Raw genomic sequence first — 18,017 nt, 5'->3', positions numbered from 1 at the left:
AAGTCAACATAGATTTAGGATTTGGACACTTTTGTCTTACGAAATCTATCTTTGATGGATACAACATTAGTTTTCTTCTTTAATTGATACTTTTGTCAATGTTCGTAAAGTTCATGAGTACAAATGGTTGTTTTTCCAATATAATAAAAAATAAAAAAAATAGTTAGCTGCCAAACGACGTCGTTTGACTTCACTGTGCGCCTATATTAATTGCACTTTCCCTTTGTTCTAAGAAAGCAGCCAAAGAGAGCATACTAGTCTTTGTCTCAATCAAGCGCACAATGAAATGAAAAAAAAAATAGAAAAGTTGTTTGAAGCGCATGATGCAATAAAACAAAACCATTTTATAATAGCTCTTTCTTTCTTTAAAAACATCACATGGGAATCTTCATAAAAATTCATTGCACAATCATCATTACCTTCACCATTACTGTTCTTGTTCTTCATTAATCTAATCTCCTTTTGGGCCTTTTACTATTCCTACTTAAATTCTCAACTATTAACCACCAACCTCCTCCTAAATCCAATTTGTTCTTATTATCTTTTGTCGTTTAGCAACGAAGAATAGTGTTCAGCGTTTTGGAAATTGAAATTAGAATTTGCGAGCTTATAATTGTTCATTTTAAGCATGATCTTGAGTTTCTGTTGTTTTTTTGTATTTTTCTTCAAGTTATTCTATCATCACCTGCTTTGAGGTTTGATCTTGAACCCTTTCAGCTTTTGAATTGAGATATTTTGGTGTATGGAAATTTTGGATTTTGCTTGGGGTGTGTTGTTTTTGTGATGGTGAAATGCTTCTTCTTGAAGGGGAAACTCGGGTTTTGAGTTCATAAAGGGGGAGAACATGGATTTGCATGAATCTCATTCTTGGACCCTTGGAGGTCTGATTGGAGCATTTATTGACCTTGTTATAGCTTACTTCTTGCTATGTGGGTCAGCTTTTGCTTTCTTTGCCTCCAAATTCTTCTGGTTTTTCGGGCTCTTTATGCCATGCCCCTGCAAGGGTAGTTTTGGGTATATGAACAGCACTTTCTGTGTTCACAAACTGTTATTTGAGTGGCCTTCAACAAAGATATGCTCAATTCAAGTGATGGCAGTGAATAGGTTCCCTTTTGATCTTGTTAGGGTGAAGGGGCATTCATGTGGCAATAATAGGGATGTTGTTGAGTTGGAGGATGAGGCTTCTTGTAGTTCGTGTTCGGGGCCTCGTTTGCTTCCTTTGGTTGAGAATGAAAATGGTTATGATGCTAAGGGGAAGAGGGTTATGAGCTTGAAAAGAAGATCCGGAATTCGGCGTCGCCGGAGGGCTAATAATTATGGTTCTGGGAAGTTGACTTTGGTTAGTGGTTCTGATAGTATGCAGTCTAATGTTGCTTCTACTTCGCTCTTGCCTTGTGACGATGGGATTGCAGGAAAAACCAATGAAAAGATAAATCCTGATCCAAGGAAAGAAGTTGCTCTACTTGGTAAGTGAGAAGTTATCTGTACAAATTGTGGTTCATACAACGATTTCAGTTGAAGTTACAGGTTATTCCTGTGAAGGTTGGAGGCTTATTAAGATATGCAACACTTATCTTTCATATATTTGTGCTATTTATGGTTCTTGCTTGATTTTGTTGATAAATGATATTCATATGCTTCAGACATGGTAACTAGATGGAATCACTTAATATAGAAAATGTGACATTGGACTTTTACATTCTTGTTGAGCAATCTCTTATATAATTGTTATTCTCTGCATGCTGAATATTGGCTTTTAACTACTTGTTCATCTGTCGTCCTTGCTATTTAGGTGTTGATGATGTTCAAACTGGCCATGATTTGGATGTAAAGACATGTGATAGTTATGAATTTAATGGATCAATGGTGGATAGTCCAGGCCAAGACAAATGTTCTTCTTTGTTGGAAAATTACATCAATAGCGTGCGAGACGCAGTCCAGGTTCATGGGAATGGAGAAGAACAGATCAAGATTTTGGAAGACGCACTAGAAGAAGAGAAAGCTGCCTATGCTGCACTATACCTAGAGCTAGAGAAGGAGAGAGCTGCAGCCGCTACTGCTGCTGATGAAGCCATGGCTATGATATCTCGTTTGCAGGAGGAGAAGGCATCAATGGAAATGGAAATGAGGCAATACCAGAGGATGATAGAAGAACGATTCACTTACGATGAAGAGGAGATGATTATTCTGCAAGAGATCCTCATAAGGAGGGAAAGGGAGAATCACTTTCTGGAAAAGGAGCTCGAAGCTTATAAGCAGATGGGTTTGAGAGGAAGTGACAGGTCAAATAATGGCAAGCCAAGGGTGTTATCGGATGAATGGGAACAAGCACTTCCTATTATGCTCGAAACACATGAAGAGGTACTGCAGAATGAATGCACTATATCAGTCAAGAAAGATGAACCCTCAAATATTTCCTCGGATTACATGTTAGCTCCAACTTGTATCGGCATGGAAGGTGGAGAACTGCGGGCAAAAGACATAGAACATGATACTGAGCCAGATGTTCTTGATGTCCATGTTGTTGATGACAACATAGAACTTAGGGAACAGGAAAATAAAACAAATAATAATATAGTGAGTAAGTGTCCTAGGACAGGCAATGATTCAGGAAGGGATTCTTCATGTGTAAACAACAATGAAAAGCTGAAGATTGACACGGAGATCGAGAAGCTCGGAGAAAGGCTGAAGATGATACAGCATGAGAAAGGAAAATTGTATATCTTTGCAGAGAATGGAGAAAGTGAAAGGGTTCAGTCGAATCTTTTAGAGGAGATATCAGGCCAGATTCTACAGACTAAAGAATTGAGAAACATTGCTCGTGGAGCTTCCTTGCCTCCTTCATCTGTTAAGGTATAATTTGAGACTTCTTACCTACTTGCCACTTAAATTTTAACAAAGTAATTGTCTTTGAAATTATGTTTTTTGCTGCAACTGTTTATTCACATGTGATTATTTACTGTTTCTACAAGCTAGAACATATAAGACAAGCAATTCGAATCTGGTTCTTAGATTAGTGGAGACAAAATTGCACCTTCCTCTACACATCTTGAACTGTATTTATATGTGCATAGCTTGTATCCAAACCTTTGTCTCTGTTTCCAAACCCACTGTCGTTAAGAGCTGTGGTATGAGAAAAGTTGAAAATATATTTTCTTGTGCAACACTTCATATATCCTTAAATAGATATCGGCTGCTGCTAGTTCAATAATTTAGGATACTGAAATTCCTGGTGTATTCAATTTTTTGCATTTGTTATTCCAAGATACCACAGCACATCTATTTTCTTATTGAAAGAATAAGGCCTGAAGTACACTTTTCACTCCTAAAATGTTTCAAATTTTTCGACTTTATGCCTAACATTTAAATTATCTCTATTTTACGTATAACATTTCCAAATGTTGTCAGATCTACCTTTTAGCCAATTGTCACATCAACTTCTGCCATTGGTTATATGGGTACATCTGACAACAATTTGAAACGTTAGGTGTAAAATTAAGGCAATTTAGAAGCTTCAAGTCTAAAATTGTGACAATTTACAAGTTATTGAAAGTGTATTCTGTGAAAAAACAAGTATTACTGTTTCTCATTGCTATCTTGCTTGGTGACTGGTGCTTACTATATACCCCCTTATGTTTTCAGGTGAGCTTGAGGAAAAGACGCTGCCAAAGTGCTTCTTGGGAATCTAGTGAAAGTTCATGAGTTCTGTGCCTATGGCACTCTGGAAATTGTAAATGGCAACCAACTTCGGTAGCTACTTTGGTATTCATTATTCATCACTAGCACGTAGTATTCCATGTTATGTTTTAGGGTGTAAATAAACTTTATCATAGCCCCAATAAAGCTCAAAATGTAGTTAAAATAAGCAGTTTTTAAGCCTTAGTACAAGTCATTTCCCCCACCCTTTGCGTTTGTTGTTTGCCTTGGTGGGATATGATCTGTAATCATATTTTTCTTGTGATCATTAGTTTGATCTTCCGTTCTTTGTTGATGTAGCTTTTGAGGTATTATTATTATTATCATGTCTATAAAGCATAGAGGACAACTTGTGAATGTAATTATTTGTTTTTTCAGTTTCTTATTGTATTAATATGATTGCTTGTATAGTGTGCATGCGTGTATTTTGGGTTTTGTGCTTTTTGAAAGTTTAAGTCCTGAGGTTTTTATAAATTAAAGCATGCTATGATTGAATTCATATGAGCATGATTGTTCAGCGAATTTAGAATCAACCAAATTTATTATTCAGATTATACACATTAAAAATATAGAATCAGTGGCCGACGCCTCAGATTGGTTTCCAAGTTTGCGTTATTGCAAAAACGCTGCAGGAGTAGCTCCACCTAAGCCCAAGCTAAGGCATGATGACTAGAAGAAACCACTATAAATATTAAAAAAAAAAAAATCCGGAATGGTGATTATGATACTAAATTAATTTACATATTTTTATAAAAATTTAATTTCCATGCGCTGGCGAAAGAAATGTAAATGTAAAAGATAGTTATTTTTACTAATATGACGTTATATAATTGGATGCACTTTTAAAACAAATTTACACTGACAGTGCATCAAAATTAAATTTATTTTATAAAATAATTATAATTTAAAATGTTTTTTACTGCAGATTATGACCAGCCGACTAAGTTCCCGGAAGGATCAAAATTTTTCTCTTGCAAGAAGGGTTACTTTAACGCAATCTACGCTAGCTATCATTCCTTCTTATTTAATGTAAACCATGAAGATTTCGCTAAGTGTTTGTAATAAATTGATGACATTTGTAGAAATTTCATATGGAAAAAATATTTTGATGGTAAGAAGCCTAATCTCTTTAGTTGGGAGAAAATTTGTCTACTAAAGATTAGGGAGGACTAGGCTTTAGACCAGTCAGAACTCTAAATAATGCTTGCATGATGAAACCAGCTTGAAAAATGATTCACCATTCAGATATTCTATAGGTACAGGTCTTACGGAGCAAATATAGATGCGTGAATAATCAAATTCTAATAATTAACAAGCCTCAATCTTGTTCTAATGTATGGAAAGGTATCTGTCAGTTTTGAGCAACCTTTGCGAAAAATTTCATTTGGAGGCTGGGTGCTGAAAATCAGGTGAATATGTGGACTAACCATTGGATACCTGGTGTGCAGAGACTAGCTGAACTTGTTCTCGAATTTCTTATAGAAAAGCGAATGGAGGACAAAGTGGTAGAATATGTGGTTGACTCAAACTGAAATTTTAATCTCCTTGATAATTTTCTAAATGAAGATTGGTTCCTATCTTGGCTGCAATTAAACCACGAGAGATCATATGGGAGAGGACCAAATTGCTTGGTTACACTCAGCTATAGATTTTTTTTTTTACCATTAAGTCAGCTTGTTTGATTTATTTGGAAGCTGTGGATCAGATGTGCTTTTCACGAAGATCTGGAAATTGCAAATCCCATAACGACTTCGTGCATTTTGTTGGCTAGTAGCAAACAATGCTCTTTTCACAAATGAACTTCATTTTCGAAGAAGAATGACACCTGATAATTTTTACTGTATTTGTGGTATCTATCCTGAATTTTTGCTCTATGTCCTCAAGGATTGTAAAGTCGTGCACTAGACGTGGAAGAACATAGATAATACATTGAATATGGATACTGTTTTCAATAAGCCGCTTTACCTATGACTCTTGAAAAATCTATCGGCTCAATCCCACTACCAAGGTGTCCTTTGGCCCCTTGTCTTTGGCCCCTTTAGCTTTGGCAGAACAAGTTTATTTTTGAGCTGACCGCTATTCCATTTGTTGGACTTCTCTCCATTTAGCTAAAGACTACTATTTTGCACAATTCGAACTTCTCAAATCAGGAGTAGAGTTTGTTCCTTTTTTGAGAAACAAATGATGGATGAACTCTGCCTTGCGATTATTCAAATTAAATACTGATGGTTCAGTCACAAAAGAAGGAACTGCGGCTTGCGATGATATAATAAGAGATCATGATAGTAAATTTTTGGCATATTTCAATGCTAATTTAGGTATTTGCTCTATTACTCAGGTTGAATTATGGAAAATTCTTCTTGGATTAGATTTGGCTATCAATTTTAGTATTCTTAATCTAACTATTGAGCTGGATTCAAAGATTACCGTAAAATTCTATCTAAAAATATTGCTGATTTTTCTTATACTAAATCTCTTGTTGCTGCGATTCATTTCAGATGTCACAGTTTTACAGATTAAGCTAATATTATAACTCTTAATTATTTATTGTAACTTTTGTTAAAGTCCAATTTTTAGTGTTATTTATAAACCTATTTACATACACTAAGCACAACATTATAAAATTGAATAAATTATTAAAATGATAATCGAAACTTCACACGCTAACAAAAATAACTTTCAAAGCTGCTATTGACAAATAAGTCCCTAAAAAATTAAAAAACACGATAAAAAGAACTAGATATTAAATATATATTATTAAAAAATAAGATCTTTTCATCTTTAAAATTTGATAATTTTATGTCAAGTAATTTTTTTTACAAAAAATATTTTATTGTGAATAACCTTTTTTTAAATAAAAAATCTAAAAATTAAATTTTGCTCTAAATTTTTTTATGCACTTTCGAAATATTTTTTTTAAAATATTTCTACATAAATTTAGATCAAATAGATAAATCGTTTGTTAAATATAAAAATTTTTTTATCACTCAAAAAAAATAATATTTATTAATTATTTTGTTATATTTTCAAAATATTTAAAAATTATTTTATCAATGTTTAAATCGTCTGGGTACCATATTAATAAGTAACTCTTATAAAATTTAAATTCTATCCGCTAACAATTTTTTTTTTTTGCACATCATATACAAATCACCTATTTACAACAATGCCCCAAGAACCCAACAATCCATAGAAGGAAGCTTCTATGGTGACAAAAGTATCCTCTGATCCTTCAAAAGCCTGGTTAAAATTTTGAATTATAAAAAAATTTGGGACTCTTTTAAAATTTTGCAATTGAACATTAAGTTAAAAAATGATCGTAGGATTCATTACATACTCAGTTAAAGTCAAAGTCAATATCAAGCTATTAAAAAAAATTTGGGCTCCCAAAAATTGCCAATCCAAATTCGTAAACACTAGTATAGTCCACTACCTCCTTGAAAAATAATTCTATAATTCGATAAAAAAAACTTATGTATTTATCAATAAATGTGGTTATAATTATATTGGTATTTTCTTTTAATTAATCTTTTTGTAATTTAATTTATATTAATATAAAAAATAATTATGTGCAACAAAACTTTGGACATTTCATTATGTGCGTAACTAACTTAAATTACTAACATTAAATATACACATATGTATAATATTATACAAATCAATATAAATGCATAAATAACAAATTATAATTTTTAATGTTTACAAAAAGGCTAACAATTAAATCAAATGATGTTCACAGTATAGGAGTTACTTAATAATTAAGTTCTCGATTTAAAAAAAATAAAACTATAATTAACATTTAAATTAGAGTGATAAGGTGAAGTTTAGATTTTCAAATTCTGCATAATATAAGATAGTTCAATTAACAAAAAAAAAAAAAAAGTTAACATGAATAGTCTTCAAAAATATAAACATTTTCAGTATTCATATCATAAGCATATATTGATTTTTAATTGAATTCAATTACTTCACTTCCCAACATTTCTTATCCTTTAAGAATGTGACATATATGCACACACATATCAACATTGTAAACTAATTAAACTCTTATTTTTGTTTTGATGAAAAACCAATCAAATCCCACCCAACTAGGCCCAGCCCAATAATTTTTTGTAAGAATAAATTTCAACCAAAATCCAATATTTTCATTCTCCACACTAACACCATCTAACTTAGTATACTTATACTTGATCTTTTGGGTATGTTTCTAATTATTAAAAAAAAGGTACAATAGAAATCCGGTCTTTTTACTGGACTGGCTCTCTTCCTGGAAATGGATCCTCTCAATTATTAAAAAAAAATTGAGAGTATAAAATGTGATCTCTAATTCTTCATTATTTTTTTTATATTTATTTTTAATCCCACTTAAAAATTAATGGTAAGAGATTACACTTTATTCCATCAATTGTTAAAAAAAATTGAGAGGATCCATTTTTTCTCATCCTCACCACATAATAGACATCTTTTAGTAAATATCTTACAGCACCATGATCAACTTTTTCTACCATAGCTAGGGCTGGCAATCTTTACCTATCCGTAGGTACCCAATCCGATCCAACCCGTTTGGATAGGGTAGATATAGTGTAGAAGTGAGAGTTGAAACCACAATCTCTCTTATGTAATGATTTACAATAAATGAACAAATACTAAACTAGTTAGTTAATTTAGTAATTTAGAGCATTAATTTTTTATTTTTTATTTTATTAATATGTATGAAATTCAGAATGGTTGAATTTTATATTTACTTTTAAAAAAGATTGATATTTTTGCGGGTAGAGTAAGATAGGGTAGGGTTTAGAACTTTAAGATGCCGGTAGGGTTAGAGTTGAGAGATTCTCAACCCGCGAGTAGAATAGAGTAGAGTTTTAATAAAATTTTCAACACACGAGTATGGTTAGAGTAGAATCCAAACCCTACCCTATCCATTGCCAGCCCTAACCATAGCCAATTCTTCCATAGAAACTCAAACTTGGATATTTGCCCCCAAATCCCAAAACACTAACTATGATTGCATTCATATCCACTGCCGGTTACGGCTCCAGTTTTTTTTAGGAGAGTCTAATTTGCACTCTTTAATGCTGAAATTCAGATAGTTGCAACGGTCATAAAAATTGCCAAAAGTCAAACTTGCATCGCTTTCCACAAAGTGAAGCACATTGAGTACTATGTTGCCTGCATAAGGCTTCAGCAGTTCCGGTTCCTTCGTCACTAGTCACCACGGCGTTGGAAGCCGCCACCTGAATGTCAGCTTAGATGATCGCAGCATTCGTTCACAAACAGCACCAAAAAGATTCACATCCAACAATTTCAATGTACTTGACTTCTTCTTTTCTTTTTTGTTTCTTTTCTTTTTTACTTTTATTTCAATTTTCATGCCCAAGAAACAATTTTTGAAGCCTTATTATGCACTTCTGATTTTCATGTTGTGAGTCTTTTCAATGACGTGTCATCTAACACTCAAGACAACTATCCTAAATAGGCATTGATATGGAAGCTTTGGCAAGGCAACTATCTTAAATAGGCATTGATAAATACAAGATTATCCCAAAAATCAGAATGCATGTAGAATATATAGAATGAAAACACTAATAGAGATAACAAATACATAAACAATTATGTTTAGTTTTACGGGTTAATAGTCAAATTAGTCTCTAAAAGATGAAATATTTTTTAAATTCATCTCTAAAAGATTTTTCAATCAAATTAGTCCTTCAAAAATTGCGAATTAATCATATTTGTCCTCCAGTCACTTCATTAACAATTTTCTTCAAAGATTGATATTGTGAAACGTTTATTGATAACATATATAATACCTTATATGTCTAATTGGATATTGACAAAATATGTTTATAAAAATTTATTAATTTAGTCATTTTCTCTAATTACAAAAATTCTATTCCTAATATGACCTAGTAACTAAATTGATAGATTTTTGTAAATATATCTAGTCAATGTCTAATTGAATATGTTATGTGTCATGTATGCTATCAGTTAACATTTCACATCATCAATCGTTGACGAAAATTGTGAGTGAAGTAACTGAAAGATAGATAAGATTAATTCGTAATTTTTGAAGGACTAATTTAATTGAAAAAATCTTTCAGAGATAAATTTAAAAAATATTTTATCTTTCAAAGACTAATTTAAATATTAACATTTAGTTTTACATTATCCATAGCCCATGAAAAAAATAAGAATAAAAAACAAGAAAACTACAAAGTCAGGTATGACGCTTATATATGTCTAAGCATGTGACCCATTCCCAAACTTATCCTTTTCATTTTACAAATTGAATCAAATTTTAATTAAATCCCAAATTCCTTTCATTATCTCTTTTGTATACTAGGATAATGTCTCCTCATACTATTGCGATGGTATCTTTCATTACTAATATATAATACCTTCAAGCCTAAGTCGCTACCTCTATAGTATCAAGAATCACAATTTTTGATCCATTTATATTGATTGGGAGGTGTTAATATCAAGTGCTATTTTAGAAAACTAAACTTAACACCTTCAATTAAAAAAAAAAAACCAAACAAACAAACAGAGGAGCGACAAAGTGCTAGACAAGTTAGTGGAATTTTGGTGAACAATTTGTGTCCTGTTTCAAAATTTCAACATAAATGTACAAGTTACTTGTTTTAATTTAGAACCATCAAGTAAGAATATTTCATTCTATTCTTTATTATGTTTCAAATTCAAGTTAATACTGACAAAACTGCAACCATCATTCACATTCTTCTTTGTTCAATCCCAAAATTTGTTCTCAAATTTGAGAAGTGTAGTGCTAAACATTCCTTTGCTATCGTGAAAGCCTTCGTCCTTGATCGTGAATCACCCTAAAGCAACAACTGAGAAGGGATAACTCAGCTTCGGTCCTAAAACAAAACATGGCAGATGAGGAAGAAGAACAAAATCATCAAAACACTAATAGAACAATGGAAGGAGAAGAAGCACAGGTAATATATGACGATGAAGATATCTCTAAGAGAGTGAAAGACTGTAAGAAAAGCATAGTGAAAAAACTCATTACCAAGAAACACATTAATGTAGCTTAGATCCAAACTGCTATGGCCAATATTTGGAGAAACCCTGAGAGATTTAGAGTAACAGAAATAAGACTCAAATTCTACCATTTTTTTTTTCAAAAAGGAGATAGATCTTGAGAGAATTTTAAAGAAAAATCCATGGATGTTTAGAAATGCCTGGCTGCTAGTGAAGAGATGGAAAAGAAAAGAAGAAAACATGGAAGAAGAATTAGACAAGGCTGATGTAAAAATACAGATTTGGGGGTTGCCTGAACACGATAAAACCCCTAAGTTAGGAAAGAAAATAGCAGCTTGTATGAAAAAGGTAAAGGAGTGTGCCATATACGAAGTATGACGAGACCAGGAGAGATTTGTTAAAGCTACTATCAAAATGAATGTGGAGACAGTTTAGGAAAGAGATACATATGGGGAGTAAACAAGATGGACTCACCTGGGTTGATTTTTAGTATGAACAACTACCAACATGTTGCTATTATTGCGGGAGAACGGGTCATGAAGAGAGCGCGTGCGAGCCAAAAGATGTGGAGGAAGGTCAGGATAGTAACGTGAGGTTGGGACCATGGCTGAAGGCAGATAAGGTAGGGAAAAAAGTAAAACAAGAAAATCAGAAAAGAGAGACAGCACCAGAGCACGGCGAAAGAAAAAACAGAAAACTGAAAGAAAAACTCACTGAAAAACTTATGGACAAGTTAGCTAACTTGATAATGTCGGACCTAAGTGGTCATGATATTGGAGAAGGTTGTGGATAACCCCCTGCGACAGCAGCCCAAGCAGCCACCCAGCTGAGAGTAAATTTGGGACATGTTGACAAAAAGGGGATAAAGCAAAAAGAGTTTTCAGTCGAGCTAATACGAAAAGAACTAGAAATAAAAAGAGGAATAGAGGGAAATGAAAAGACAACAAAAAAAATAGGAAGAAAAAGTCTACAATAGAAAAGAGAAGAAGTAAAGGAGCTAGAAACCAATAAAGGAAATGATATGAAGATAACACACACACTCTACGACATAACAAATCAGCGGCTAGGGAAAAAGAAGAAAAATAGCAAAAAATAGAAGAGGCAAGCCAAGGAATCAATCCTAGTAAGGAAAATAAAATAGAGCTGGCTGAAATGAACCTGAAAAAGAAAAATTGTTGAGGTGAGAAGGAGACATGAGCAATAGCAATCACTTTGGAAAGACATGAGCTTGAGCAAACAACTCACAACATATGCTAAATCCTATAGATCTCCCTTTTCACTTTCTTCTCTAATGCTTTCTGCAAAACATTTTTCTGCAGAAAAGTAACTTTTAGAAAATGCAGTATGAAAATAGGAACTCCACAATCCAAACCACCATAGATAAGATCAACACAAATTGAAGCATGCACTCTATTAGGAATCAAGAGCATATTTGTCATTCTATTATTCTATGGATAGCATACAACAAATAAAATCTGAAGTAGAGTAATAGAGCAAAGCATAACACAACGAGGATCAAAAAATGAGGACTTATTAAGCACAAACCTAAAAGGTAGACAGAAAAATAAGTAATAGGAGGCAGGAACAATAGTGCGAGCAGTAACAATAATGTGCAAAGGGACAAGGGGAAGCCCAAGTAAGAGTCGGGTAAATAGCACTACGCCTATTGTCCTCTTGAATCTCACTACCACCAACGTCATTTGCATCCTCAGCATTGGAAAGGGAGAGAGGATGAAGAACAAAACTTTTCCTTTATTTGAAATTTGAAATTCAAAAATAAAGTTAATTAATTTCAATATTTGTTAAATCTAAAAGAGTAGTATTTGTCAAAGATAAGAAATAATGATGCCTAAGTCTTTCTATAAAAATAAATAAATAAAAGGATGTTTTTGTCATTTACTAATTAATTATAAAGACATTTTAGTAAAAAGAACGATATAATAATTTTTTAAAAAATAAATAAATGATCACGTTTGATAATATAATTTTATCTGTTTATATTTTTTATTGTATTAATACGTGTAAATTTATTATTGTATCAAATCAAACACTTTATGATAAACCCTATTTTTAGGGTTTATCTTGTGTTAAAATCAGTGGATTTTATCAACTATCCTCATACTTACCCATAAAATTTGCATGTTTTTAAGTTTTTTTTCGAATTTTGTTCTATGATTGAAAACATGCTTCCTAGGCCTTTAAATTACTAATTTTTAATCCTCTCGTATTAACATTCGATGCCGTGATGTGTTTGTTGAGTGATTACAGGATTTATAGGAAAGGAATGGCATAGGAGATGAAGTGGAAGGAATACAAGAAATTGAAGATTTGAGCAGCTGGAACCGACGCGCACGCATGGCTGATGCGTGCGCGTGACCAGGAGCGTTGTCGACTGACGTGTACGCGTGACTGATGCATACGCGTGACCACTGCAAAGTCCAGGTGACGCGTACACGTGGCTGATGTGTACGCGTGATGAGCGTCACGTGCTGCAATTACGGGAATTCACTGGGGGCGATTTCTGGGCCTATTTTTTGTCCAGTTTCAAGCCCGAAAATGAAGACAATACACTGGGAATGGAGCTAGGATAGAGACACTTACACTTTAGCTTAGATTTTGAGTTTTGAATTCTATTGAGAGAAACTCCTACTTCTCTCTAGGATTTTTGGTACTCTTAGCTTTTACTTTCCATTGGATCTTGAGAGAAACTGTTGTTACCTTCAATTTTAGTCATTTTTCTTCTAGTTTTCTTCTTTAATTCCTTTAGTACTCTTTTCAATTTGGTTACTTGAAATCATGTTTGGATTTTGTTACTCTTCAATTTTATTAATGCATTGAGTTATTTGCATATCTATTGTAATTGCTTGTTTTTTATTGCTGATTATTGTTTGTGGTAATTTGGATTGAGTTATTTTATTATTTTTATCATGTCTTTTATTTGTGCCCACCAAGTATTTGAAGAAATGTCATCAATGATAATGGAGTAGATTTCCTTGCTTGGTTTGGGGGTTGATTAATTGGAGCCACTTGAATTGTTATACTCAAGTGTTGATTGGTAATTGGAAATTGCTAACTAGCTTGAACCTCACCAACTCTAGTTCTTCTCTATGAAGTGACTAGGACTTGGTGAGCTAAAGTTAGTGGTGTTCACTTGACTTTTCTTCAATTACTAGAGGATAACTAAGTGAGAGCAATGAGCTTTACCATCACACTTGGGAAAGACAATGAGGATAGAAATTCTGATTCTCACCCTTAACCAAGGCCTTTTACATTGATTAATTATCAACTTTTGCTAGTTATCTATTGCTCTAATTTCTAGTTATTTATTTTTCTTGTTTTCCACTTCAAAAAAATCTCCAGGAAATCCTAACAATTAATTTTCATCTTGTGTCAACTTCGAGGAAAAACGACCCGGGATTCTACTCCGGTTATTTATTTCATTTATGACACATTTTAACTTTGATTAGCGAAAATCTCGTTGGTTAAGACTGTACTTTCAATGTTGATTTGGAAAAATACTTTTGGTAATTCTTGACTAGCATTTATCCGCTTATCAATTTTTAGCACCATTGCTGGGGAGTTGCATATGTGTGCCTTATTATTGGTTGGTGTAAATATATTCATATTTGCATAATTGCATCTTTTATTTGTGTGCTAGTTGGTTATTAGTAGTATTTATTAGTTATTTTTGCTTAATATATCTTGTTTCCATGAGCTCTATATTTCTTTTGTTGAATGACGCGTTCATTTCTGAATCCGAGTTTAGCCCCATTTGATCTCAAAATTGAAAGAACCATTTCACAAATTAGGCGAGCTCGGCATCGGTTAGCCTCCGAGGGTGGTGAAGGGGTTTTTCCCAATTCACCAATCTTACCGAGGTTGAATCTGAAGCGTCATTCGAGGAAGAAACCAATTCCTCTCCCACTAAATCTATTGACGTCTCTTCCATTGATTTAGGTACTGATACTATGGCCACTCCTAGAAGGATCACTCTTAAGGAAGTAGGAGCTCCGGATTTCACTCTCTAACTATTTCAAGTGCGTCATCCGAATTTGACTGCCGATTTTGAACTAAAAACCACATTGATCAATCTACTTCCTAAATTCCATGGTTTACCCGCTCAAGATCCCAACAAGCACCTTAGAGACTTTCAAACAGCTTGTTCAACTACTAGGCGGCATGGTGCGGACGAGGTTGCCATTTGGTTATATGCCTTCCCATTTTCTCTTGAGGGAAGGGCAAAGGAGTGGTTCTACACTCAACCCAAAAATGTTGTTACTAATTGAGATTTATTTAGAAGGAAATTTTTGGACAAGTTTTTTCCACCGGAGGTCACGGATAGATTGAGGAAGGAAATCTCTTGCGTCATTCAAGATGAATCGGAAACTCTCTATGAGTATTGGGAACATTTTAGCAAGCTCTTTGATTCGTGCCCCCATCACATGATTGATGAGTTGGTGCTTATTAGTTACTTTTGCCAAGGCACAAAGCCTCAAGATAAGGTCCTTTTGGATGCTTCGAGTAATGGTTCTTTGACAAAGTACAAGACGGCGGCGAAAGCGTGGCAACTTATCACCGATTTAGCCGAGTCAACCCAACATGCAAGGCAAAGGAATAATCATCCCAAGGTTATTGCGGAAGTTTCTTCTAGTAGTGAGTCTGCCGCCCTTACCAAGACTTTAGGAGAGATGACCAATATCTTCAAGCAACTCTAGCTCAATCAATAACAACCTCCACCTCCTCCACAACAACAATGTCAATAGTTAATCCCTTAAAGAGTATGCAAAATTTGTGCTTGTTACTCTCACTACACCGATGAATATCCACAACTCCAAGAGGACAACACCTTGGCGGCTACCAATGCTTATTACAACCGTCCAAATCAAGGGTATTATCAACAAGGTGGTAACTATAATCAAGGTGGTAACTACAACCAAGGTTGGCAAGAAAATCCCAACCAAGGATGGAGAGACAACTACAACCAAGGAGAAAGAGACAATGGTGGAAACCAAAGGTGGAACAATAATTACCAACAAAATCGGTATCAACAAAATCCTCCTTACCAACAACAAAACCAAGGTCAAAGATACCAACCACCTCACCAAAGGTAAGCTCAAATCACCCAATCACAAGCCTCTCAAATTACCTATCCTTCTTCTTCCTCCAACCAAGATGAAACCCTTTGCACTATTCTTCAAGGGCAAAAGAAGCTTCAAAACACACTTACCTCTAGCCTCATCGGTCTCACCTCTACTCTCCAAGCTCTTATATCCCGTATGAATAGGGATGTCAATGGGGCGGGACGGGGGCGGGGAATGCCTCCCTGCTCCCCGTCCCCGCCCTCAAATTTTGTCCCCGTCCCCGCTCTATTCCCCGCCATGGGAGAATAATTGCCCCTATTCCCATTCCCCACGTTCCCCGTGTTCTCCGTGGGTCCCCATTCCCCATCTGCTTATGTTGAACATTTATATGAAAATTACCATAAAAAATTTAAAAAAAATAAAAAAAACCACAAAATGTCAAAACACACACAAACATACATATCTTATCCAAGATTACAACTTACAAGTAAAGAAATATAAAATCAAGTGATCATAGTCCATAAAACGAAATTTTAAAATACAACTTCCATTCTTAAAAAAAGCCATAAAATAAAGTCTTCAGCTTCCAACAAACAACTCTGTGTTCTCTGTTAAAATACAACACAAACATGAATATGTTAACATACATCATAAACAAGAATACCATATAATTAATAAGAATTTGACATAATAAAAAAATAATTACCTAAACTCCTAAATCTCCATATCCATTACATAGTCCCAAGGAATTGGAATTTTCGACCTTGATTTACCTATATTATATCAACCAACAATTTATGAGAGTTAAATTTAACATGAAATTGAACTTTAATACGAAATAAAATTTGAATTATTAGTACTTTTACCTGAAGAGTGTATCCAATGCTGAGTGCAAATTAACGCCTCAACAAGTTCACAATCCAATCTATTGCGATGTGGATGTATAACTCGACCACCGGTGCTAAAAGCAGACTCTGAGACAACAGTAGAAATGGAAATGGCTAAAAAATCTCTTGCAATCTTTTGTAAAGTTGGATATTTCACTCCAATATTTTTTCAGTAGCCCAAAATGTCAAATTTTTCCAAATTTGTTTTATCTACCATAACATCTCTCTTCCAAATAGAAATCCAACTCAGTTTTTGCAGCACAGTCTTCAGATGTATCTTCCACAAATTGCAAGTAGATAGAGTTAAATTTTCTCTTTGAAGATTGATGAGCGGATAATTTATACGCTTTTTGGCATTAGTTTTACATAGTTTTCAGTATGATTTAGTTAGTTTTTAGTATATTTTTATTAGTTTTTAATTAAAATTCACATTTCTGGACTTTACTATGAGTTTATGTATTTTTCTATGATTTCAGGTATTTTCTGGCTGAAATTGAGGGACCTGAGCAAAAATCAAATTCAGAGGTTGAAGAAGGACTGCAGATGTTGTTGGATTCTGACCTCCCTGCACTCAAAGTGAATTTTCTGGAGCTACAGAACACCAAATGGCGCGCTTCCAATTGCGTTGGAAAGTAAACATCCAGGGCTTTCCAGCAATATACAATAGTCCATACTTTGCCCGAGTTTAGATGACACAAACTGGCGTTGAACGCCAGTTCTATGTTGCAGTCTGGCGTTCAGCGCCAGAAACAAGTTGCAAAGTGAAGTTCAACGCCAGAAATACGTCACAAACTGGCGTTCAACTCCAAGAATAACCTCTCCATGTGTAAACTTCAAGCTCAGCCCAAGCACACACCAAGTGGGCTCCAGAAGTGGATTTCTGCATCATTTACTCATTTTTGTAAACCCTAGTAACTAGTTTAGTATAAATAGGACTTTTTACTATTGTATTTACATCTTTAGTTTCATCTTTAGATCACGTTTGGGGGCTGGCCATTCGGCCATGCCTGAACCTTATCACTTATGTATTTCCAACAGTAGAGTTTCTACACTCCATAGATTAAGGTGTGGAGCTCTGCTGTTCCTCATGAATTAATACAAAGTACTACTGTTTTTCTATTCAATTCAAGCTTATTCCGATTCTAAGATATTCATTCGCACCTCAACATGAATGTGATGATCGTGACAGTCATCATCATTCCCAACTATGAACGCATGCCTGACAACCACTTTCATTCTACCTTAGATTGAATGAGTATCTCGTGGATTTCTTAATCAGAATCTTCGTGGTATAAGTTAGAACCCATGGATGGCCATTCTTGAGATTCGGAAAGTCTAAACCTTG

The 18,017-nt window shown here is 34.1% G+C and overlaps 1 protein-coding gene across 1 annotated transcript; it reads left to right on the top strand.

The window, feature by feature from the left end:
- The first annotated feature begins 232 nt into the window (after window positions 1-232).
- Window positions 233-4,106, top strand: LOC112727696 (uncharacterized). The gene is made up of 3 exons (XM_025777561.2): window positions 233-1,466; window positions 1,793-2,853; window positions 3,643-4,106. The coding sequence occupies exons 1-3, from the start codon at window positions 845-847 to the stop codon at window positions 3,700-3,702; spliced, it is 1,743 nt and encodes a 580-aa protein (XP_025633346.1). The 5' UTR covers window positions 233-844; the 3' UTR covers window positions 3,703-4,106.
- Window positions 4,107-18,017: the final 13,911 nt, after the last annotated feature.

The sequence above is a fragment of the Arachis hypogaea genome, chromosome 12 (genome assembly GCF_003086295.3).
Source record: "Arachis hypogaea cultivar Tifrunner chromosome 12, arahy.Tifrunner.gnm2.J5K5, whole genome shotgun sequence".
Lineage (NCBI taxonomy): Eukaryota > Viridiplantae > Streptophyta > Magnoliopsida > Fabales > Fabaceae > Arachis > Arachis hypogaea.
This window is presented reverse-complemented; position numbering and strand designations above follow the sequence as displayed.